This window comes from Bubalus bubalis, chromosome 1 (genome assembly GCF_019923935.1).
Source record: "Bubalus bubalis isolate 160015118507 breed Murrah chromosome 1, NDDB_SH_1, whole genome shotgun sequence".
NCBI classification, from domain to species: Eukaryota; Metazoa; Chordata; class Mammalia; order Artiodactyla; family Bovidae; genus Bubalus; species Bubalus bubalis.
The window spans coordinates 155,245,086-155,271,899 of NC_059157.1; the positions used below are offsets into that span (position 1 = coordinate 155,245,086).

General features: G+C 39.1%; 1 protein-coding gene and 1 long non-coding RNA gene across 5 annotated transcripts in view; one reads left to right on the forward strand and one right to left on the reverse strand.

Moving 5' to 3' along the window:
* Positions 1 to 26,814, forward strand: part of VEPH1 (ventricular zone expressed PH domain containing 1) — a 287,956-nt gene that overhangs the window by 153,458 nt on the left and 107,684 nt on the right. For all 4 annotated transcript variants that reach the window (XM_025289274.3, XM_025289293.3, XM_025289289.3 and 1 more), the window contains exons 8-9: positions 8,327 to 8,536; positions 9,108 to 9,505. In XM_025289274.3, coding sequence (XP_025145059.3) covers positions 8,327 to 8,536; positions 9,108 to 9,505 — 608 coding nt within the window. The remainder of the gene's footprint in view (positions 1 to 8,326; positions 8,537 to 9,107; positions 9,506 to 26,814) is intronic.
* Positions 9,883 to 14,117, reverse strand: LOC123334302. The gene is made up of 3 exons (XR_006552103.2): positions 13,988 to 14,117; positions 10,658 to 10,852; positions 9,883 to 10,000 (listed from the first exon to the last, which is right to left on the reverse strand). It is a non-coding gene; the product is annotated as an uncharacterized LOC123334302 (long non-coding RNA).

The following is a 26,814-nucleotide window of genomic DNA, read 5'->3' on the forward strand; positions in this document are numbered from 1 at the left end:
CATCCTCTCTTTAATCCTCACCACCAGCCCCCATTACCTGCTCAAGTTCCCAGAAAATCAAGTTGGCCCAGAAAAGGAGGAGCGTGTGTCTCTCCAGTTCTCACACTTGATTCAGAGTGTTCTAATGACATTACTATTTTACATTTTTGGACTCTTTTGTAATTTACCGAGTGCTTTTGTAACTTGTGCCACATTCAGCTGATGATTTGGTAGGATCTGGTAGCCTTCTACTAAGGCTGCTGCTTGCCTGGTCTGCCCATTCTAGGCTTGGGAGTCTTGACTACAAATCTGGGGTCCATCTGAAGCAGTATCTATCAAGGGCAAAAAGTGAAAAGGTACATTTACCTGGGAATTGATAAAGACCCTGGAAAGCTTGAGGAGAATAAAGCTATGGAATGCGAGGGAGCTGCATACAGCTTACCACACTCCAACTCCAAATAATACACAGCTTATTGTTTTAAGTTTTATGTCACTGCAGACTTGGCAAAACCCTCGGCAGCTTTGCTTAAGAGAAAATGCCTCTACCCTGGTCTAATTCCAATTCTGTTCTTTCAGTGCCTGGGCCAGTGCTTCTCAACCTTGAATGTGCACTGGAACACCTAGGGATTGGGTTAAGGGCACTCTGATTCAGCAGGTCTGAGATGGAGCCTGAGATACTGCCTCTCCAGCAACCTCTAAGGAGATGCTGATTCTGCTGGTCCAGAAACATCGCTCTGAACAGCAAAGGCAGGGGTCTGCACTGTTTGTTGATCTTTTTCTGTGTTCCATTCCTTCTCGTGTTGGTTACATGAAAAGTGAGCAAATGACCGAGCATCTGTATGAGTGGTCACTTCCTCGTATCAGGACTTTTAAACTTTTGTTCTTTTAGCAGAATATTCTTTCTGTCTGCAATTGCTCAGAATTCATACTTGAAGTTCAGGGAATTTTTAAAATCAGCCATTTCGATATTCCAGCACTTGTATGCTCACACAGTAGGGAGCATTGCTGTCCTGTAGTCCACAGCCTTTAGGATGCTGCAGGGGTAGTCCTTCCTGGTCTAGAAAAGGAGAAGCTCATCTTCCAGGCTTGGCATTACCTGTACAAGCTGCCTTCTTGTGGTATCAAAGGTCTGCGTTGGGCAATAGCCTCCTAGGCTTTTACTGCTTTACATGTTCATGCCCATTCTATATGGGTACACTGTCAAACTCATCTCCTATAATGCTTTCAGCAATCTAGTGATGCAGTAACATTGATCCCATTTTTAGATGACAGAAAAGACATAAAGAGATTTGCCTGTCACTAATAAACAGGAGATTGGAGTCATAAACCTTGGTCTTTTCCCTGGAAGGCCATATTCAGTCTATTTCCCCACCATCCCTTCTGTGAAGCCCCTAAAGAACCTTGTTGTGAATGAAATAAACCATGGAGTCACTTTGTTTCAGCAAAGTTCTTCATTCTGGTTCCCATATAACTGGGCACCTTCTAATCTCTGCTCTTGCCCACCAAGGTAGTCTGAGGCAGAAGAGAGTACCAAGAATTTAGATTCAACATTGTCCTTTCCCTTAGTATTCAAGTATAGCTTTTCCAGAGGCTTTGCTCATTTCAGTCCCCAAACATATGACCGTGCTGTGGAACTGAGAGATCATCTCTGTCATTCTTATGATGATTGATGACCCAAGAAATTGCTGAAGAGTAGGAAACATAACATCCTAAGAATTTAGGACTCCTATGTGGATTTGATCCATTATGTTCTCCCACTTCTCTAACAAGCTCAACTCTGCAAAATACATATCCTGGATATGGAATCATAAGCCAAGCTCATCAAACATTAACTAATATATTTTTCTTTGATTTAAGACACCAGGAAAAGAGGCTGCCAATTTCTCCATCACTGCCAGCTTTACAGTCTCATCTCCTAGCTTAGTGAGAGCAGTGAGCTGCTCATGGACCAATTCATTCCTAAGGGGGAGTCTTGTTCACATAAGAGGGAGATAATTAGGCTTTCCCTGCCCCTCCTGGGTATCCCTAGAGCTGCTTTTAAAAACTTTAACTTGGCAACAGACACCAAAAACCGCTCAGACTGGAAATCATCTGAGCCTCTTGTAATGTGGTGTGTTGAGTTAAAGCCAAGTTAATATTTAGGGGATTATAGAACTCTGACAAAGATTTCTGTAAAATTACCTCTGGAGTTAAAAGTGACAAATGGAAAAGAAATAACAATCCCCCTACATGAGCCCAACTCCCTGCCCCCTCCTCCAGCCCCCACAAATAAATGCGCACAGAACCAGTGGCTCTGTTCTCCACCCATTCTCTCACATTCGTAATGCATTTCTTTGCTCTAAGAGGAATGCAGAGTTTCTGTCTCTAAAAGATCTCTGTTTTTGAACAATTCTCTCCTATCTATTTATAATAAATATAAAAACCAAGAGGGGAAGTAAAGGACAGTGAATGTTTACTATAAACTCAAACTTCTATCTACCATTTTCCAACCTTTCAAACTGTTGGAACCAAATCTTGTCCTAATTCCCTGCTGGCAAAACTCTGTGACAAACCTAGGTGGATTGATAGCTAGAAATGGAACGTCCTCTCTGGTCCATCTTGTGGCTTTGGCTGCCTTGGAGACTCTTCATCACCAGCCCATCTCATGACTCCTGTGTTATGTTGTTATTCTTCAGTCGTTAAGTCATGGTGGACCCTTTGTGACCCCATGGACTGCAGCATGCCAGGCTTCCCTGTCCTTCACCATCTCCCGGAGCTTGCTCAAACTCATGTCCATTGAATCAGTGGTGCCATCCAACCGCCTCATCCTCTGTTGCCCCCTTTTCCTCCTGCCTTCAATCTTTCCTACCATCAGGGTCTTTTCTAATGAGTCAGCTCTTTGTATCAGGTGACCCAAGTATTGGAGCTTCAGCTTTAGCATCAGTTCTTCTAATGAATATTCAGGGTTGATTTCCTTTAAGGTTGCCTGGTTTGATCTCCTTGCGGCCAAGGAATTCTCAAGAGTCTTCTCCAATACCACAGTTTGAAAGTATCAATTCTTCAGCACTCAGCTTTCTTTATGGTCCAACTCTCACATCCATACGTGACTATGGAAAAACCATAGCTTTCACTAGGTGAACCTTGGTCAGCAAAGTAATGTCTTTGCTTTTTAATATGCTGTCTAATTTTGTCATAGTTTTGCTTCCAAGGAGCAAGTATCTTTTAATTTCATGGCTGCAGTTGCCATCTGCAGTGATTTTGGAGCCCAAGAAAATAAAATCTGCCACTGTTCCCATTTTTCCCCCATCTATTCGCCTTGAAGTGATGGGACAGAATGCCATGATCTTAGCGTTTTTAATGTTGAATTTTAGGCCAGTTTTTCCACTCTACTCTTTTACTTTCATCAAGAGGCTCTTTAGTTCCTCTTCGCTCTCTGCCATAAGGGTGGTATCATCTGCCCATCTGAGGTTATTGATATTTCTCCCAGAAATCATGATTCCAGCTTGTGATTCATCCAGCCCAGCATTTTGCATGATGTACTCTGCATAGAAGTTGAATAATCAGGGTGACAATGTACAGCCTTGACGTACTCCTTTCCCAATTTTGAACCAGTCCATTGTTCCATGTCTGGTTCTAACTGTTGCTTCTTGACCTGCATATAGGTTTCTCAGGAGGCAGATAAGGTAGTCTGGTATTCACATCTCTTTAATCTCCAAATCTTAAAAACAAGGAAGATTGTGTATAAGAGAGAGTCCTTGTGGTAAGAAGCCTACTCATCAGCAACATTCATCAGCCTCATATCTAGAGAATACTTTTCTGGCCCAAATATTTTATTGTTGCTTCTTTACTTATTTGGCCCTTTGCAAATCCCTTTTTTTCACTCCTACTCTTGCTCCTGGCTTCTCTCCATATCTGATATTTACCAAATGACATTGCCCCGTCCCCTACTCCTCATAGACCAGAGTCATGGGGAGAAGCAGCCAGGGCTTCATAGACATCTGGTAGACCTCCAGAGGGTTTTTTGTGGCTGCAAGGAGCAGGCTGGCTGCAAAGATGTAGGTGGTTTCAGTTCATCTATTCTGCAAATACTTTAGGTACCTGTGAGTGAGTGTTAAGCACTGTCCCAGCCATAGGGGAACAAGGATGAGCATTATAGTTCCCAGCCCACAGGGCAGCAGAGATTTACCCAGGAATGGGATCACCAGATGAAACAAATAGAAATACAGGATATCCAGTTAAATTTCAGGTAAAGTACAAATGATTTTTTAGTGTAAGTATAATCATTTTAATATAGGACAATACATTTTTTACTATGTCCCATTAGAGACATAACTCTAATTACGGGAAATTGTTGTTTATCTGAAATTCAAGTTTGGCTGAATGCTCTATATTTTACCTGGCAACCCTGCAACCAGAGGCACTTGACCTAACCTTGGGTCAGTGGATGTCTGAGGATAGCCCATAACTTCTTTCATGTCTGGAGGCCCCTCAGAGGGATGCTGTAAGGCAGCCTGAAGGTGCAAGAAGACATGCTGTCAGGTACAAGAGCTCTGACTCACACAATTCATGGTGCTTAACAGCCAACACCTGGTGATTGGAGACAGGGGCTAGGAAGGGGGCTGAGTGACTGTCCTCTCCTAAAATCTGATGCCATAGCATTCTCCAGGGGACATCAATGCCTCCCGTGATATGGGATATTGATCTATCTGTGTCTAGGTCACTGGTATTTTCTTACTACCTTAACACAATGCCTAGACAAGGAAAGATAAAACTACCATAATAATAATAACAGCAATTGATGGTAATAATAAAATTTAACATCTCCTGACTTCCTCTTTCGTGCTAGGAGCAGTGCTTCATACTGATTCCATCATTTCAGCTTCCCAACAACCCTATGAGTTAAGTATAGTTATTATCTCCATTTTATAGATGAGGAACTTGATATGAAGAGGACAAGAAATAAAAGATCTCCATAAGTAAGAAAATTTTATTTTAAAAAAATCAGAAACTGATCCAATAAATTATTGAGGGAGATTTACTATAATCATGAAATTTGAAAAAATTTTGGATGAGAATGCTAGTAACTACTGTTATAACCCAGAGCTTTATGTAGAAAGAAAAAACTAGCAAATCCTTGAGAAACTATACCTCTAACAACTTGTATGTTTCAAGATTTAAAAATTTGTTTAATGCTCAATATCTGATGTTTGTATATTGGGGTATACTTTGTGCCTTAAAATGTTTTAAGTTTTAATAATCCCAGCTATATAAATTTCTAAAGCAAAGTGCAAAAATGAAAGTGTCTTTCACTTTTTAACTGTGATTATGAACCAAGAACCAGAGAAATACTTTAGTTTGATAACTATACAGGGACTAACTAACACAGAAAATAAATATTGCCCCCAAATTTCTCATCTTGAGAAGGTTCATTGGATCTGTTAAAATTAACCTTCATAGTCATCACAGTTTTAAAAATACCATCCAATAATAGCACCTTCTTGGTTTTATTTGTAATAGGAGTAAAAATTCGGTTTTTAGAACTTTCTGGCTGGAAGATGTCAGTACCTCCCATCTACTTGTAGGCAGGCCGCCGCCGCCAAGTCGCTTCAGTCGTGTCCGACTCTGTGCGACCCCACGGACTGCAGCCTACCAGGCTTCTCCGTCCATGGGATTCTCCAGGCAAGAACACTGGAGTGGGTTGCCATTTCCTTCTCCAATGCATTAAAGTGGAAAGTGAAACTGAAGTCACTCAGTCATGCCTGACTCTTAGAGACCCCATGGACTGCAGCCTACCAGGCTCCTCTGTCCATGGGATTTGCCAAGCAAGAGTACTGGAGTGGGGTGCCATTGCCTTCTCCTATAGGCAGGCAGTATCTTGTATATGTCAGAAAGAGAAACATGGTCAAGGTGAGCATTTATTCCCATGAACTGGTTCTTAAAATCAACTCATGTATATTTCAGTCAAGCATGGGATTGAAAGTAAGTTTTTTATTATATATGCAAAACCATAGGAACCCTATAAAAGTTATATTAAAAATGATTTAATTTTCTGAGCAGTAGCTTATTACACAATAAGTGAAGTGAAGTGAAAGTTGCTCAGTCATGTTGACTCTTTGTGACCCTGGCTAGAATACTGGAGTGGGTAGCCTTTCCCTTCTCCAGGGTATCTTCCCAACCCAGGGATCTAACCCAGCCCTCCCACATTGCGGGAGGATTCTTTACCAGCTGAGCCACAAGGGAAACCCAAGAATACTGGAATGGGTAGCCAATCCCTTCTCCAGCAGATCTTCCCAACCTAGGAATCAAACCAGGCTCTCCTGCATTACAGGAAGATTCTTTACCAACCGGCTATCAGGGAAGCCCTATTACACAATGAACAGTGTCTTGTTAATGGATGATCTACTCCCCTTCCCAGTTTTCACCATCAGCATCTCTCACTAGGCTGGACTAACAGGGGGATTCCAACCTCTGAGGACCCAAAACTGTGAATCCTTCCTTGAGGCCAAGCCCCTTCTCTGGGCCAACAAGAAAAGTTGCTGGATCAAACCCTTTGCCCACTGCAGACATGGCTCTAGAATGAGTGGAATGTAACTGGAAAAAAAAAAAAAACACCAGCCCCTCTGTGTTGGTTTTCCCTAGAAAAGCAGTGCCTTAAGAAAACCAAACCTGTGTTTTCTCACCCTAACTTAAGAAATAATGCCAGGTTTACTTTGGAAAAATAGCCATACATTTGAAAAACATCAGGATTTTTCTGTAAATTTGAGGTCCCTTTCCTCAACCTCTAGAAAAAATACTTATGAAAACCAAGTAAATACACACAGATAACCAACAGAATTATTAAGCCATCTTGGCAAATGGATTTCTAGAGTTTATTAACCCTTGTGTTTATAAGGAAAGAATTAATCCTAACCCCATATTGTATGGTTGATAGTCCTTGTTAAATTGAAATTAAATTAGCTCTAGACTGGCTCAATATTATAAAGCAAGTAAGGGAAAATAGGGCTTCCCTGGGAGCTCAGTAAGTAAAGAGTCTGCTGCAGTGCAGGAGACCTGAGTTCAATCCCTGGGTTGGGAAGATCCCCCGGAGAAGGGAATGGCAACCCATTCAAGTATTCTTGCCTGAAAATTCCCATGGACAGAGTAGCCTGGCAGGCTACAGTCCATGGGGTCGCAAGAGTTGGAGAACACTTAGTGGCTAAACCTAGCTTCCTGAGGGGAGACAAATGCATACTACTTTAATCATTCAGCATCTCGGTGAGCGTCAGTGAGCTATTTCTGCAGCTTGTCTGTGGGGTCATACTCTAAGGCACTGTGTTAACCCTCAGAGGGATAACAAAGATAGCTTATTCCTTAAAGCAGGTAATTTTAATGACCTACAGAGTGTTTTATAAATTCTACTGAAAAAGATATTTGGCACTATTAATGTCATTTGTAGAAAAACCTCTTTCCTCCAACATAATAAAATTCAGATAGATTTTTCTTGCTTCATAGAATGGAAGAGTCCCACTGATTTCCGTAAAATTAACAAAACCATGAGTTTATACAGTCCATCTGAAACGTTCTTATTCTGATAATTTCGATACAAACAGACCAGCATATATAAGTTTTCTAGAAAATTCCTGGCATGAATTTCATATGAAAGGCATGCTTTGGAGAGCTAGATAAGAATATGGTTGCTGCTAAGTCACTTCAGTCGTGTCCGACTCTGTGCGACCCCATAGACGGCAGCTCACCAGGCTCCCCCATCCCTGGGATTCTCCAGGCAAGAACACTGGAGTGGGTTGCCATTTCCTTCTCCAATGCATGAAAGTGAAAAGTGAAAGTGAAGTCACTCAGTCATGTCCGACTCTTCACAACCCAATAGACTGTAGCCCGCCAGGCTCCTCCGTCCATGGGATTTTCCAGGGAAGAGTACTGGAGTGGGGTGCCATTGCCTTCTCCAAGAATATGGTAGATGACCATAAAAGCTGCTTTTGGGGACTTCCTTGGCGGTTCAGTGGTTAAGATTCCTTGCTTCCACAGCAGGGGGCATGGGTTTGATCCCTGGTGGAGGAACTCAGATCCCACATGCTGCATGGTGCACCAAAAATGCTTTTTAAAAACCCTGCTTCTCATCCTCTGAATCCTTCAAAAACTATTTCTAACATAAACACTAGAAACACCAGTGTTTCTAAACTTATGGTAGAATATGCTGTGGAAGCAATTTCAAAGACCTATGTCCATAATAGTTACTCAATTCATATCTATTAAGTGATAAATTAAAAAATGGAGCAGATAGAGTTTTCAATTTTGAGCAGTTAAATAGAGAGAAGCACTGTTCCAAAGTATATGTGACAAGCATCTAATGCAATGGTTTTCATTCTTTTAGGAGAAAACCCAGCACTGAAATTGAATTTCTTGAGAAGCTGGAAGAAACCAAGCTCACTGTAGATGAAAATGAGGACCATGAAGAGCTCCAAGTTAAAATACAAGCTTTTGAAGACAAAATAAATGCTGAGGGCAACACCCCTGGCTCTCTCAGAAGATATAGTTTGGATCAAGTTTCTAAGGAAGAAAGAAAAGGCATTAGATTTAATAGGTATAAATTTTTTTGGCTGATTTTTAGGATATATACTTCATGTTTGCTATTAGTTTTGCTGTCACACTTTTATGAAGTAGTTTTTAAATACCTTTTACCTACAGCAAAATTCATCCACAGTGCTTTCATTATCCAAAGTAGTTTGCTATATTAAAAGGAGAGTGCAAATAAAAATCACAAGTTGTGTGGCTTATTAAAAAAAAAACCTCTTCTTAAATATAAATATGCTAACATCAAGAATGACTGGCAAAAGCTTTCCTTGATTTCTGATGAAAAAGCATGAGCAAAAGTAGAAAAAAAAAAGAATATAAATATATAACTCCACCATTTCCCAGCCAGTTTGCTGTGAAACTGATTTTTACATCTTTGTTTTGGGAAGTAGCCTAGATCTACAAAGATTTGGCTTATTTTACAATGTGTATGTTTTATCAAATCTATTAATAGCACCAATTTTCAGTTTCACACTCTGGAGGAACTTTTGCCTCAGTGTTATTGTTCTTTCTTTTCCTTGTCAGTGAACAGTAGCTCAGCTTCTTTACCTGCCTCAACCTTCCCTTTGTTTGTATTGCAGGTCAAAGAGTTTGGCTTTGCACACTGTGCTAACAAACTCCTTGAGTGCAGAGGATGGGGAAGCTATAGAGAGCAAAGATACGCCAGCCAGCATCTCTCTTTCAGAAATAGATCCACTTGGCCAAGGACATGAGAGGTCACCCTTTAAGGTAGACACTGATGGATCACAGCTAGCAAATTCTTCAGTTTCACACCAAAGTATTATACATGTAGCATCTGAGAATTTGCCAGAAGCCATTAAAAAGAACTATCAGGAAGAAACTCCAGAGACAACCACGAGTCCTGTAGAATACCGTGATAAACTCTACTTGCACTTAAAGGAGAACTTCAGTAAAGTGAAAGCATATGCTGTAGAAATGGTAAAGAAGATTCCAGTCCCTGACCAGTGTACCATTGAAGGTAAGTGACCTGAACTCCCCAAACTTAAGAAATTTCAGGCATCACTAGAAAAAAAAAACAAATAAAACTCAAGTAGAATAAATTGCCATACCCTTCTGAATCTTTTGTAAAATAGATAATTTGAAAACACCCTTATATTATTTTGATTGCTCTTTTCTCCCAATAAATTCAGTCATCTTTTTTTATTCCATTTCAATCTACCTAAGTCCACCAACTCTGATTTTTTCAACCCTCAGAATAAATTGTTTCTGGTTTCCCATTACTAGTGTTTAAGAAAATTCTGGAAAGGGATCCATGGCCCCAAAACAGGCTCTGGGATAGGCATCCAACCAAAGGCATTTTCCATCCTCGTGCAAGAAATCTATGGGGCTCCAGGAGATTCTTCTTCTGTTTATTCAACAAGCACTTATAAAGCAGCTACTGTATGCCAGGTACTGTGCTAAAGGTTCAGTTATGAGTCAAACAAATGTACTCCGTCACCTCTTGGAGGTTAAACTGTAGAAAGAAAAGATGGAAACCATGGTCAGGAGGTAATATAGGTCAGGAGCCAGTAAGAGTGTGAACTAGTCAGAAAAAATCAAACAAAGTAAGAAAAGAACATCAGGGCCAGAACTTCCCTGAGGTGCACAATTTAAGGAGATACCAAAAAAGCTCAGTAAAATTTTAAGTAAAGTCAGAATTAGTAACAATGTCTTGCCAAGCCATATTTGAGCTGAAACAAAAGGAGTTTAGTAGTATTGATCATGTCTTTATTTGCACTTTTGATATTATTTATTCTTTTTGTGGGGCTTCCCCAGTAGCTCAGCTGGTAAAGAATCCTCCTGCAATGCAGGAGACCTGGGTTTGATCCCTGGATTGGGAAGATCCCCTAGAGGAAGGCATGGCAAGCCACTCCAGTATTCTTGCCTGGAGAATCTCCATGTACAAAGGTGTCTGATGGGCTGCAGTCCATGGGGTCACAAAGAGTTGGACATGACCAAGCACAGCACAACATCCTTTTTGTATTAATTTTGATTTTTAAAAATATTATTGACCTTCACTGCTAAATTTTCTGATGCTCTGTTAAGTTCTGTGCCCTAGTCCTGGCCCCAGGAAAGATGACAGGTTGGAAACACAAGTACTAAAATGGCAGCGTGCCCAAGGCAGGCTTACCCTTCTGGTAGTGGGTTGAGCAGGTGTGGGTAGCTGAAGGCACTTGGCAGCTAATTAGATCTTTCCTACAATCACTCTTATGCAGCATCCACGTTCTTCCCTTAAGATTTAGATGACAGTCCTTGCCCACTTGTAGGTCATGATATCTTTTCACAGGTTACAGCTCTCGTAGAAAAAAGCCAGGCAGCACCTCATCTAAAAAGTAGCACAGCTGTGGGATAATGAATTTAACTCATATTTACCCACCTACTGACTATCATCCCCTTTCATGTTTAGGGACTAGAAGGGTTTTTCAATTCTCTACTTCCTACTCCCATCTCCCACTCCAGATCAGATCAAAGAGTGGATTCTCATGCTAACAAAACAAAAGGGGGATTCAAGCATTTGATAATGACAATTATTACTATTTAGCACATTTGTATAGAATCTTGACATTTTCTTTTTTTAATTGAAGTATAGTAGATTTACAGTGTTGTATTAGTTTCAGATGTACAGCAAACCGATTCAGTTATATATACATATGTATATTCTTTTTCAGATTCTTCTCTCTTATCAATTATTACAAAATGATCTTACTGAGTTTATCTCCCTTTGCTATATAGTAGGTCCTGTTGGTTATCTATTTTATATATAGTAGTGTACATATGTTAACCCTTCCCACCTTTCCCCTTGGGTAACCATAAGTTTGTTATCTATTGTTTATGGATCTACTTTTGTCTTGTATATAAGTTCATTTTGTATCATTTTTTTCTAGATTCCACATATAAGCAATATCATATGATATTTGTCTTTCTCTGTCCAGCTTACTTCACTTAGTGTGGTGATCTCTAGGGAATCTGACATATTCAAAAGCGTTTACATTAATTTATTGATTAGCTTTCTTAAACTTCTTTTATAAAATGGTAACAATAAAAGTGACATTGCTCATATTCAATGTAAGTTTCAGATAATTAAGTATACCAGGACTTGAAAGTAGCTGAAATCAGTAAGATTGAATTAACACAAACTCTTTAAATGGCATGTTTGGCTAATAAGTTAACACAAATGTTGGAGAATTTAATATAAGAAAGGTTAAGTGAATTTTCCAGTTTGACAGAGGATGTCAGTAGCAAAAATATTAGATACATTTTCATCTACTAGAATAGTTGGGGGTTTTTTTAAGTTTAATTTAAATCATTTAAGATGTGCTGTACAGTGAGGTTTAATCTTGTGAAAATGTGAAAGAAAACTGGCAGAGTTACTTCAAGTATCTGGTTGTCAAAAAGGTATTTCTCATGGCCTTGAATTATTTTGGGAGTTTTACAGTTAACGAGGTGACTTTGGGTTTTCTCATAAAATATTGAAAGAATCCATCATTTTTATTAAAATTTTTTTTTCTTTTCATATTTTCTACCAGAAATGACTGGGAACTGAGAATGTACTTTTTAAGTTGGCATTTTGGATTCATTCATGCTTTTGTAATTTCCTAGAAGTTGCTGATAAATTCCTCCCACTGGAATGTGTGTGAGGGATTGGGGATTTATATGACTCACGGTAAACACACCCACCAAGAAAGGACTTGTGCTAACTGCAGGGGACACATTGTTATTATTTCAGGGATTGCGAAAACCACTCAGCAGAACGCCAGCAGTCATCTGGCCAACACGGTTTTGCTTATGTCATGAGATCGCTCAGCTCAACAATACTGTGTTTCTTTTCTTAAAAATTTACTGAAGAAAGATTTAGGCTTAGAATCTGTGTTCTGTTTTATGTGTCGTCGGTATAGAAGAGGCATATTTGGTCTTTCTTTATAAATTATGCAAAGTAATCAAGAAACAAAGAGGAAAACCATAAACACCACTTTCACAACATTAAAAGTTAAAAAGACAAATAAGCCAGCAGGAAATAAGAACAAGAACAACAACAAAGTATCAGGATTAATTTTAGACTGATTTTACCAAGTCCATGCTAAAAGGACATGACAAAACAATCTCTTAAAAAAGTTCTTTTGGTATTGGTTTGACTCATATGAAAGCAAAAAAACAAGAAACTGTTCAGCTTCCTTATTTTGCCAACAAAAACATCACTTTCATATGGTTCAGCCTAATACTTCAGTAATAAAACATACTGAAAGAATAGGAGCCTCACTAGTCGCTGTACAGCAGAATTCAATATGTGGTGAATCAAGTCACAAATAGAATTTTTATCCTCAGTCAGCCATCTTATTACTGCATGATATTGATCACAGTGGGGACAGGCAATGGTGCAAATAGGTCAGCACGAATCCATCATCGTGTCTAGAAACCCCTGGGTCTTATTTAAGAATTTGGGTCAGCAGTTCACTTTGAGTATGCAAGAGCCTGTTATTCCTAAGTCAGTTATTCTCTCCTGGGCACCACTGGCCTCTGGCATAGGGGCAGATTTGCCAGCCACTGAAAGTGGTGTATTCATATGAGAGTGCTAGTCTAATATCTGCCCAATTATATTTACATAAAAGACCAAAGGAATTTAGTTCAAGGATGTATTTTAAAAATCTGAATCACTGGTATTCATTTACGTGAACAAAAATGATTTAGAGTTTAAAAAAAAAGCACGTGATATGGAAATAAATCCTTGAAAGTCTGGCCCATCACTGGAGTTCTATAAAGGAAGATATAAAATCTTACAAGAACCCATCAATGCTGCTTTGGTTCACTTTGAAGTATTTCCTGATTGAGTGAAAATACATCCCATCTGTAGAGCACGTCAGCACAGCTGACTTGCAGAAAGCTAATTTTAAAGCTTGTAATGTAGTCCTTTCTTGAAAGACCCACATGAGTTGATTTTTCCTGATAAACAGATATAAGAATATACAAAAATTTTTTTAAAGTTCATTGTAAATATCAAAAAGCAGGTGCTATTTTCATAATTAATTACAAGTAAGACTTCCTTATTGAAATTTTGTATGCAGTCAAGTTCAACCTCATATTGGGATGACTGAGGAGGCAAAGCCCACACCAGTCCTTACCTCTTTCTCCTCAGTTGGTCCAAAAAGGATAATGGTAACACTGATCCACTTAATGGTTCTGGAGATGCCTTTCTTTTTTAGAGCAGATTGGTTTAATCCTAGGATTAGAATCGTTTACCCACGGACAAAGTTGTAATATTTGTAGGAAGAGAAAAATCCTAAAGTTTTTCCATACAATTTAAGAGGGGAAAACAACAAATAGGAAGATGTTACAAATTCCCTGGAGCCTCATTTCATTGAAGTGGTCCACTGAACCCTTGTTTGGAGGGCACATGTTAGGGGAAAAAAAATTTCTAGAGAATTTTTCTTGGTGCTTTGGAATTTATCTTGGATTACCTACTCACCAGTTGCCATTTCTCCAGAGTGAGTTTTCATCAAAAGAAGACAGGTAGGGACCTCCCTGGTGATCCAGTGGCTAAGACTCCACACTCCCAATGCAGGGAGCCCAGTTTCAATCCCTGGTCAGGGAACTAGCTCCCACATGTTACAACTAAGAGCTCGCATGCCATAACTAACGAGCCTGCAAACTGTACTAAAACCTGGTGCAGCCAAATAAAAGAAAAAAAAGAGAAGACAGGTAAAATGGTGGCTGAGTTCTCCCTTTCACTTTCTCCTGCCACACATATCCTGGTTTCTGTCATCTACATTGGCCCATGAGAAACATCCAGATAATACGGCTAAAGGAAGATCTACAAGTCCTTTTGAAAAGATCCCTTCTGAACCCCTCCTTTGAGTTAATATCAAATCACTGCCCTTGTTTGTCCCAAGCCAAGAACAACTGCAAGACTTAGACAATTACAATGTCACTGGTAAGGATATTCCACACTTAAATCTACAACCTAACTTGTCCTAGAGTTCCACTAGAGGACATCAGATAACTTTCTTATTATTTATATTTTCAAAAGCTCCTTCTTGGTACAAAAAATAAAAAGTTTGATTTTCTTTACACATTCAAATAAATGACTAAATAAAATTCCCTAACTGTGCTGTTGGACAAAGAGGTGTGCTGCTTAATTGCACCTTATTTTACCTGCTATTATCTGTGGATGAAGAGGTTTATTCATCCAACTAGAAAACAGTGCAAAGTGAAATTGGTGTGTACATTGGATAAATTATCTGCCTGTAAATTAAATGAGTCAAAACTAAACCCTTGAAATTGTCAGTTCCTCTAATATAGTGTCTACCTTGTGTATGTGTCTAGCAGATTTAAAGGGATCTCGCTAATAAATAAACAGAAGCAAAAGTAAATATGTAAATTGAGCAAAAAATGCATAGGGGAGTATCTTTCAGTATATCTTGTCCTGAAAGTAGCCATGTTAAAAGAAGAAAGAGGAGGAAAAAAGGAGGAGATAGCTAGGAGCAGAAGTAGTCTGCTGTGAAATATTTCGTATTCCTAAATATATTCTTCTAAATGTGTTATTTATAAAATAGAAGGCTATGTGGCATTCTACTTTTATGTCTGTAATGAGGATTTTAATCTTTTTTTAAGGGATGTTCATACTCAGGGGTTATTATCAGTCTTTTATTATTGCTGTTCGGGGACTGTCTTTACTCCCAAGCATACAGTGGTGGACCAAATGGTCCTGAGCCACTGATGGTCCCCAGCAGAAAAGTACATTTTGATCCAATTTGCCACAAACCAAATTTCAGAAAAGTGAATGTTATTTTTTTTTATTTACTTTCATTATTAAACTGGCAGTCTATGCCCTGTAGGGAAACAAAATGGTCCCTTGATATCATCAAATCTCATTTAAAAACTGAGCAAATCTATATTTCTAAGCTCTGCTGGTGATGAAGAGCTGGTAGCCAGGAAACTGGAAAGAGATTATATGGCTGAGTAAAGGGTTTTGATCTGACAGAGGAAAGGGGAGGGGCCAAGGAGATGGTTTCCTCTTGTTTGCTCCACATGAACTGCCAAACTTCAGATAATGGAGGATTTTTAAATGTTTTTCCAAAAACATAGGCAATCACACAGTCGGCAGTCAGGAGTTCAGGTGTTTGACAATTTGGCAGCCATTTATTTCTGTTATAGTCCATTTCCATAGAGGTGCACGTTTACAAGGAGCAGATGAGTCTGTCTAAAGCAGACAGAGCTTCATGTCATGGATTAGCAGGCCCACTCAGGGTCAGGCAAAAAGAGCTAATTAAAGGACACCAAGTCCCTGGGTTTCCTCTGTCAACATGTATGCCCTGTCCATATTAGAGACCAGAAAGAAATTATAAAAGGCTAATTTTTTCTTTTCATAATAAAATATTCAGTGGACTTTTAAAAAATAAATTATTTTATGGAGAACAATCATTTTTCCGATGAAATATGCACACCAATTATCCAACAGTCATTAAAATATTATGCCATCATTAAAATAGGCCACAAATTCAAAAGATGTCATTGCAGGAGCTCTGATTCTGCTTCTCATATCAAACCCTCTGATTTCCAAGTAGCCTTTTCAGACTGGCTTTTTTCACTTAGGTATATGAATTTAAGCTTCCTTATGCCTTTTAAAAAAATTAATAAATTCATGGCTGCTGTGAGTCTTCACTGCTGGGCAGGGGATTTTTCTAATTGTGGCAAGCAGGGGCTACATTCTAGTTGCGGTATATGGGCTTCTCATTGTGGTGACTTCTCTCGTTGCAGTGTAGGCTTCGGTAGCTGTGGTGCACAGGCTTAGTTGCCCCGAAGCATGTTGAATTTTCCTAGACTAGGGATCAAGCCCATGTGCCCTGTGTTGGCAGGCAGATTCTCAACCACTGGACCACCAGGAAAGTTCCCTTTATGACTTTTTGTGGCTTGATAGCTCATTTCTTTTTAGCAGTAAATAATATTCCATTGTCTGGAATATCTACCTTTGCAGTATCATGCAGAATTATTGTACTGCCCTAAAAATCTTCTATGCTCTGCACATTAATCCCGACTATTCATTCTTCATTCATTCATTAATTCTACAAATATTTCTGGGTGCCTACCACAAGCCAGCATCATTCTAAGAACTGGGAGCACATCAGTGAACAAAACAAGCAGATACCCTTGCCTTCACAGAGACTGTCCTAGTGGGAAAAGACATACAATAAATAATAGAAATGATAAATAAATGAAGTACCTAGAGTGTTGAGAAGTGTTAAGTGCTGTGATAAAAGTAGAAATAGAGCTTGCAAAGCACAGGACAAAGAAAAGGATTTGCATTATATGTATATTATATATACATACAAAGTGGGCTAGTTCTAGAAAGATACCCATCATCTCTCACCACTGGTTTTCTTTGAAGAACCAGATTGGCTATGGGAGTGTAGGAAAATAGGAGAAAGTAGGAGGAACTTGCACATTTTAAAGTATACATTTCTGCAAGGTTTAAACTTTTTTAACAGTTTTAGAAGAACTATTTTGTAACTCCTTTCAGTAACAGAGAGGCTGAGAACTTGGCCCCAGGTGAGAAGTCCAGACTCCTCAGAATTCTGTCTAACCAGAGTCTGTAGAATTGAACTGAGGTCCCAGCTCTGACATTGGGCAGCTCCAATTCCTGCAACAGATTGCTTGGTCTCCTGTGACACCAGTTCCTCACACATAACCCAAGAGTATATCACAAGGTCATGAGTTTTCAGCCTGTGCTCCCAAAAGACCATCAGGGGCCCCTTCAGAAGGCCCCAGACACTCCATCCTTCTTTATTTTCCTGCTGTACGAATCGAGCAGCTCTCAGGTAGCTGGTGTTACATATTGGTCTTCCTGAGATGTGTTTAAACCAAGAATTCCACAACCTAAAGAAATTTGAAAAGCACTCAGCTTCATCATTTTTAAGATCTTGTTATAAGATGCCTTATTCTCTAAATTAATTCTAAATGTCTTATGTCAGAGCTGGCAAAATGTAAAATGTTCATTATTTGGCAACTTCTTTTCATTGATATATAGTTGATTGACAGTGTTGTGTTAGTTTCAGGTATACAGCAAAGTGATTCTGTTATATAGTTCTGAAAAGGATATATTATTTTCCATGTAGGTTATTCTTTTCCATATAGCTCCTAGTGCTATACAGTCAGATCAGATCAGATCAGTCGCTCAGTCGTGTCTGACTCTTTGCCACCCCATGAATCGCAGCACGCCAGGCCTCCCTCTCCATCACCAACTCCCGGAGTTCACTCAGACTCACGTCCATCGAGTCAGTGATGCCATCCAGCCATCTCATCCTCTAGGTCCTTGTTATTTATCTATTTTATATCCAGTAGTATATATCTGTTAATCTAAAACTCCTAATTTGTCCTTCTCCCCCACTTTCCCCTTGGTAACCATAAGTTTGTTTTCTGTCTCTGAGTCTATTACTGTTTTGTAAATAAGTCATTTGTATAATTTTTTAGAGTCTACATATAAGTGATATCATATGATATTTGTATTTTGGCCACATTTTTAATCAGCCTCAACTTTATTGATGATTTTATATTTCTAAAGTAAGGTTTAAAATGTTAATTTTCTGCACTTGTCCAAAATAACTGTATCCATCAATTTATAATAGTTTATTGGGAGAAAATAGGCCAGATTGTTCAATAATTTTTTTACCTTTTTTAAAATTGAAGTATAGTTGATTGTTCAATACTTTTGACAATTGCCTCACTATCTGCTGAGATTTATCAATATCTATCAAATAGTAAATGACCAATCATGATCAATAAATTAATGTACTATATCTGTCCTAGCTGATCTATTTCTATTTAAATTGTTTGGCTTACCTTACTTAAAGGAAACTCATCTCATTTCAAATTATTGTTATAAAGGAGCCTACAAAAATATATAATAAAAAAGACATAATTTGCTTGATTTGAGGAGAACAAAACAAACATATAAAAATAAAATAAATCTGGTAGTTGAGTTATTTTCCAGAATTGTATCCCTGGAAATTTTCAGTTTTTAAATGTGGTTTGCAAATTTAATTTTGAGCATTCTAGTGATCATAGTAAGGAGGGAAATAAGATTAGCTTAAGAAAACCTAGAGTGTCCATAAATAAATAAGATAATTGCTTGGGGGCAGGGGAGAAGACAACTGTTTATTTGGTTGATAAGGCTGTATTCAGTGAATCTAGTTCATCAAAAAAGTATTTACATTATGCAGCAAGCGTATAACCCCTAAACATTACAATAGAGTAGTGGTTCTCCACTGGAGGCAATCTTATGGCCAGACTGGGGACTCCTAGTAATGTCTGGGGACGTTTTCGCTTGTCTGGGGGAGAGGCAGGTGCTACTGTCATCTGGTGGGTAGAGGCCAGGGATGCTGCTAAACTTCTTACAGTGAATGGACTGTGCCCTCCCCCGACCCCCTTCTACTAAAACAAAGAATTATCCAACCCAAAATATCAGGAGTGACTCAGAAACAGCAACAGAGCTTTGCTTCTCAAAGTGTAGTCCATGGACCAGCAACATTGACCTCACCTGGGGACTTGTTATATACTCAGATTCTCAGGCCTATCTTAGACCCACTGTATCAAGCATCTACAATTTAACAAGATCCCCCATGTGATTTATATGTACCTACTACTGCAACAATGAGAAATTCCAATGTGTCCTATTAGTAGAGAAAATAATTTTCTTCCTTACAGTGATTCACTCACTCTTCATTTAATTGTTGTTGTTGTTGTTTTTTAGTTGGTAAGTCATGTCTGACTTTTTGCAACCCCATGGACTATAGCCTGCCAGGCTCCTCTGTCTATGGGATTTCCCAGGCAAGGCTACTGGAGTGGGTTACCATTTCTTTCTCCAGGGGATCTTCCTATCCCAGAGATCAAACCCAAGTGCCCTGGTTGGCAGGCAGATTCTTTACCACTGAGCCACCTGGGAAGCCCCTTTCATTTAATGTTTACCTCTTAATTGAGAAGATTAGTTTTCTTCTCAAGGACTTGGGGCTCAGTTATTTGGACTGTTCATGGCACTGAATTTGTGGTTGCAGTCGTTCCTTAATTCTTCTCACAGGATATGAGTTTTCAAAAGGAAGGATTGGCTTGGAAGCCAGAAAGTTCTACTCCTTGGTATATGTGAATTTGTACTGTGACCTTCTGACTTTTTAGGAACATGGCATTTAGTTCCTCATGGAGGGTAGTTTCAATAACCTCAGAATACCTTGGATATCAAATACATCTTCAATGATGCTTAGTCAAGTTGTGTAAATGAGTTAGAAATATTTGGATTACATTTCCCTTAAAATATGCATAGAATTAAAATTAAGCAAAAATATGCTGGAGGCAATGCATGTTTTCCTAATCCCAAAACCTTGAAAAATGGGTTGAGACAAGTATCTATATGTGAATACACATATCATTGGTATTTACAGGTTAATCCAATTGTACTTCATTTGTTTTACTAAGAACTGATGTCATTGTACTTTGGACCATCTTTTCTCTACTAAATCTACATCAGATTTTCTAAGTTCTTCTAAAAATAACCTTGAAAATATTTAAATAAAAGTTATCTTTTCCAGTAAATGTAGACAGTTACAACTATTCCTATATCCCCTATCATATCCTTCTACTGAATTTTTATTTTACAGTCGTACTAGTTCATAAATACAACTATACCCTGGGGTTTTATGTTTGTTTGATTTTTTAACAAAACCTTTGAATTCTTAAAAATAATGTAATCTATATTAAGAGAATCAAGACAAGCATAGACATTTATTCTTATACAGCACTAACACTGTACAGCTTCTCCATAATTCCAATATCAAATGTACATTGAATACTTGAGATGTTTTTTAATGTTTCCAGAAATTTTGTCATGGTTAGCTTTGAATTCTCTGGACTATTGTGGATTTTTAATTTATGTGTGATAGCAAAAAGAATTATTCTGTCTTCCTGAAGTAATTCATTAGGTATATAAATTAAAGGATTTATTTGAGAATTTAAAGCACTAAAACAAGAAGCAGTTTCCAAAGCAAAGAATAAAATATAACATATTGCCATCCTTGGTATGTTCAACTGTTACCTGTGAATACCTTTCACGTAAATTATAGCCCCCTAATGGATAAGGGTACCTATTTAAGTTCAGCTTGGAAACTAGTTTTTTAAACTCTTCGGGCTTAAGAAATTCCCAAATGTTTTTTAGTCAAGCATTATTATTGTTATTAATAACTTTTAAGCCCATGCACATATTAAGGAAATGTAATCCATGTGTTTCAAATTCATCCTCACTTTATCCATCAAGATATGGTTTGGTAAACTGGCAAACTCCTCTGATACATATGAAATATTTTACTGATAATAGAAATTTTATCAAGTAATGATTTTTGCTGATAGTAAGAGATGTGCCCAGATTGCTGAAATTTTAACCCTATTGACTTTTGAAGACAAAAATCTTTTTCTAGTTTTGGTCATACTCCGTTTCTTCCATCTCAGTTACCATTAAAAAACAATGCCAACAACAAAAAGAACAAAACATAATGCATAACGTGACATGGAATCATAGAATCAGACAGGGAGATATGGATTGGTTATTCTACTCAAGATAAGCTTGGAACCACCCCTATGATAAAGTAATGATTCAGATCAGATCAGATCAGTCGCTCAGTCGTGTCCGACTCTTTGCGACCCCATGAATCGCAGCACGCCAGGCCTCCCTGTCCATCACCAGCTCCCGGAGTTCACCCAGACTCACGTCCATCGAGTCAGTGATGCCATCCAGCCATCTCATCCTCTGCCGTCCCCTTCTCCTCCTGCCCCCAATCCCTCCCAGCATCACAGTCTTCTCCAGTGAGTCAACTCTTCACATGAGGTGGCCAAAGTACTGGAGTTTCAGCTTTAGCATCATTCCTTCCAAAGAAATCCCAGGGCTGATCTCCTTCAGAATGGACTGGTTGGATCTCCTTGCAGTCCAAGGGATTCTCAAGAATCTTCTCCAACACTACAGTTCAAAAGCATCAATTCTTCAGTGCTCAGCCTTCTTCACAGTCCAACTCTCACATCCATACATGACCACAGGAAAAACCATAGCCTTGACTAGACAAACCTTTGTTGGCAAAGTAATGTCTCTGCTTTTGAATATGCTATCTAGGTTGGTCATAACTTTCCTTCCAAGGAGTAAGTGTCTTTTAATTTCATGGCTGCAGTCACCATCTGTAGTGATGACTAGGTACTATAAGTCAGTTAAAGAATCTAAGAAAAATTTCCCTTATTTTTTCTGTTCCAAAGCCTATACCCCCTTCAACACCACCTTTTGGGGAGGAGCCTCAGATAATTTCTATTAGCAAGTCATTCATTTGTGTTCTCATTGTTTGTCCCTTTCCACCCGAACCGAAGGGTCTAGCATTGTCCAGAAAGATGAGGATCTGGACTGCGGGGGTGGAGTGTCCCCAGTGAACATCCCCAGTGTCCCCAGAGCAAGTGAAGCCCTCAGTGCCTTCATTCCTGCTCAGCCAGTGCAGGGCCCTGTGTGACAGCACCAGCCCAGTGGACAGGTAAGCTTGACATCTCTCATGGGCAGCTGATCAGGGAAAGAAATCCATTGCAGCAGGGAGTCCAGCTGGAGTCAGCCAGCTTAGGCCTTCTCAGGTCACTGTCTTCGTCAGATGAATGACCTTCCAAAAAATACTTCTGTGGGCCCCAAAAAGGGGATTCCTGGAGCCGTTCCCTATCCTTGCATGAAGTTCCCACATGGGCAAGCAGCTATGGTCTTTTCAGCATGGGGAGCTTCAACCCGGTCCAAGGAGAGACAGAGTAGCACTTGGAGCCTGAAGAGATTTCCCTGGATCCTAGAGCAGGACTCAGGATACCTTTCTTTACATTTCCAATACCTTGGCTTTTAGGGCTCTAGCTTCAATAACTGTTATCTAACATCCCCCACTCGCACACACTCTGTGAGATATGTGCTGAGAGTATCGCAGTTTGGAGTCCCAGACACAAAGCTGGAGCCGGGCGTCCGTCACTCCAGCCCCTGCAACTGAGATGAGAAGCAGGCCACACGGGGCTCTGAATCAGTATTGGTTACATCCCAGCAGGCTCTGGACCCTCTCTATTCCCAATGCCCAACACAGTGCCAGACACAGAGCAGGTGCTCAACGCACACAGCGGAATGAATGAACGCATGAACAGGCAAATGAACCAACAAAGAGCAGGAGCAGGCCTGCCCAGAACCTGACCTTCGATGTGCGACTGAATTTCACCTTTTTGTCAAGTGGGCTTTCACATTGCATGTAACATTTCACTTACAGTTAAGTTGGCGGCCTTTATTTCAATAGGAAAAGAAAAGTTTAGGATGTTACTATGCAACACAAAAGATTGAGAATACGCAGAGATGGCCATAAAGAAAGAAATTAGATCTCAAACTCAGCATTAAAAAAGAGGCAAAATGGTTAATCATTTGCTTGCAATACGTGCATGCTATTTTTCAAAACATTTGCTAGATTGAAGAAAATACTGAATCAGTGAAAACTGATAATTGTTAGTTCTATTTAGATAAACAAGCTTCTTTATAGTTATTCATACAATAGAGGAGAAAGTGCAGGAGTAAGGCTGTGGGATAAAGTGGTTAGACGCATGGGTTCAGGCAGCCAGAGTGGGGGCCAAGAGTCACTATTCTATAGTAATGGCCACTGTGTATTGAGAATTAAGTGAGCTATGTACCAAAAAAAAAAAAAATTATTCCTGAAAGTTTTGGTATTCTAAACTCAAAATTCAATCAATATTCATGTTGTAGGCTCCAGCTATCATTGACATTAATTACATGTGGATTTTCGTCTGTAGGAAAAAATGGGGTGGGAAAGGCAAGGGACAGTGTAACTCCCCACAGCCTCCACTGCCTCTGCTTGTATATAGGAAAGGCGTGAGCTGAGCAATGGATGGATAGCTCTGTCTCCTGTGGGGAGAATGATCTTATTCTTCAAACTAAAAATGGCACATGTGAGCTGGAAGAAACTGTCAAATTATTTATATCCAGTGGATGTTTTTCAGACACAGTTCTTAGTTGCTGAGTATTTTGCATCTCTGAGACTGTGATTGCCTGAAATTTTTTGTGTACACAACAAAAAACTCATCACTTATCCTTCAGAAGGCTAGTCCACTGTGATAATTTTGTGACAGCTGATTAATTGAATTTATCAACCAATAGCACAACCCAACTAATCCATTTACTAGTGGAAAAAATTCCAACTGAAGTTAATTTTTTATCATTATCAAAGTATAATGTTTACTGTAAAAATTTGGAAAATAGAGAAAGGATTAAAGAAAATTATCCTTAATCTTACCAGTTTACCACTGTTAGAAGTTTTATGTTTTTCCTTCCAAGACTGCATTGGAAAGCATTTTGGCCTTTTCAGGAAGGGCTATTTTTCAAAGATGATGAAAAATACTTTTTAATAAGATGGTGAAAATGTGGATTTCAAAAACATAGACTAATTTAAAAGTTCAATTGAAAAATCTAAGCCAGCAATGTATAATTATAATTACCTTTTACTACAAAATTTAAGCAGGATAATCTTTTAAATGAAATACTTTTCTTAAAGCACCAGGGACAACATACCTGCTAGTAAGTTAGCGTTAATTAGTATGTGAAGAATTCTCAGATTTCAGATAAAAATTATCAGATTTTTTATGAATAACATCTCACAGCTATATTGAATCTAAATCAGTATCTTTCTTTCAAAGGATATTCTTTTGCCATACCTTAGTAAAATGTGTTTCTTTCCTAGCTGTGGCATCCTCTTTGATACTAAGATTAAATGTAATAATTCAAAAATTTTTAACATCTTTCAAACGTTTGAAACGTAGAGAAATATTTACATCAAGCCTTGCAATATTAATCATTGTTACCAGCTTGCATTCTAGACTGGAGATTGGCAAATTTTTTATGCAAAAGGTCAAGTAGTAAATATTTTGGGCAGAGACATTCCAGAGGTTTCTGTTGCAGCTACCCAACTCTGTCACTGTAGTGTAAATGCATGGGTGGGCTTGACTGAGTTCCAATAAAACTTTATTTATACAAATAAGCAGTGAATCAGACTTGACCAACAGCTGTAGCTTATCAAGCCTTATTCTAGACAGTCAGTTTTTACTGGGTGTCACATTCATCTAGTACACACAAGACTTCCAGTAAACATGGCTGGTTGAACCCATGTTTATCTCCACTATCACTAAAATGCCACATAAATAATAATGAGGAATTAAAAAGTATAAACTTAAGAGAATAGAGAAAACAGCAGACAAAGGATGTCAACAGAAGGTTTGGCAGAGTAAATAGGAGATGCAACCTTGAGAGTAAACAGTGCCTAGGTAATATCGTTTGTGGTCCTTGGGAGGTACACAGGAGAGGGCTTTTGTAAGTTCTGCTGAGCTCTAGTGATCCAGTTAGGGTTGGAGGCAGCAAACTGCTTCTCAGGAAAATTGGGCCTAACCTGATGCAGTCACTGCCAGGGCTGCCATACTTAGCTTATTTGCAAAACTCAAAGTAATTGAATGAGGGTAGGGGTGGTCTTGACTCCAGCTGTAAATGTGTTAATATTCAGTGGGCTTTTTAAATGAGAAGAGTAGTGCCAACAAGTACTAGCAGTTTAACTGTTCGTGCTTTTTTTAGAGCTATTAAGCTACTTTGAAATTCCCTGCAACCTCCTTTCTGAGACCCAAGGTAACAATTTGCTCCTATTTGTACAGTCACTTCTAGTCCTCAGTGATGAATTTCCTCACCTGAGGAAGGAAGGAGCAGGAAGTTGGAAGACAAGAAATGGCAGAAAGCATGTTTCTGGGTACTGATTTGCATGTCTGGGTCTCTGTCCACAGAAGAAAGCTCAGACCAAGGAAGGCTGGTAGCTACGGTGCCAGATGGGCTATTCGGGTGTCTAACTTCACAGCTCTCTGTTGGCCAAGCAAACAAAGCCATGTGCTCTGTTGTGACCGATATAAACTTCAAGGGTCACTGGGGTCATATATAACAAACTTCCCTAACTCTGAGCCAGTAACTCCCATCTCCTTTTCCCAGCAGAATGTTTAGAGAATTGAAAAGAAAAAAGATATGCAAACTTGATTTAGTTTGTTTTTTTTTTTTGAGATAGACCCTTTTTGTGCTCCTTTCTGCCTTTTGTCTCAAAACAGAAACTAGTTATATTCAGGTTCTGCTTGCTCTATTCAGAGGGAAAAACATTGGACTTCTTGAGTTATTGCGAACACTATCCCATTATTGTGTTTCCTTTGATTTGACTTGAATGAATCTTCCTATCTTCTCCCTCTCTGTGATGTTCTCATCTCCTGTCTCAGTTCATTGTATTTGCATTTCTTTCTCCCATGCACATTCCTTTCATTCTTTAGTATTTGTCTACTTTGTTTGAGAATGTCAAAGTAAAAACACCCCCAAGACCCCATACACACAAACTTTGGACTTTTCCTGAGCAGCTTCTCAGAGAGCATTTCACTGAGTCTAAGGCATCCTAATATTGATGGAGGTGATTAGGGGAAGGGGCTGTTCACTGATCTTCCATTTTGGCAAAAAGTAAAATTAAAATCAAATTCAGCAGTCTTTTCTTCCCTCTGGGTATAGGAAAGGCGTGGAATACAAGGAACCATGAACCCTTCCTGGTGGTAGAGCTTTAGCTCTGCCTACTCTGCCCATCTGATGCTGCCTGCTCCTGGTGCCTCTGGTTCTCCACCTACTGGACTTTACATTAATGTGGGTACTGAAGGCACCCTCTGTAAGCACATGTGCAGACAGCCTGCAGCTTTTACCCTTGGATTTAAGTGATAATTAATTGTATTGGGGGAAAGCATGACCCAGTAAGATGAGGGAGCTGTGAGAGTGGGCATTTGCCACATTGGACCTGCAGGAAGAACTCTGGCCACCTCACTCAGAGCCAAGTGCAAGTGATTCAAACAGAGAGGAGTTATAAACTTAATAAGGAAATAAATTAACTCTACTACCTTTTATTATGCTCTTTATTACCATTTTATTCTTGGAGCACAGTATAGTCAACATGGTTTCCTATAAATTCACTGGGTCTGATTTGAGTTGCTTTTTGTGAATATGGTCTTTCTTTATATAGAATTTTATTTATTTATTTATTTTTGGCTGTGCTGGGTCTTTGCTGCTGCTCGGGGTTTTCTCTAGTTGCGGTTCTTGGCCTTCTCACTGCGTTGGTTTCTTTTGTGGTAGAGCACAGACTCTAGGGCTTGGCCTTCAGTAGTTCAAGCACGTGAGCTCAGTAGTTGTGGCTCCAGGGCTCT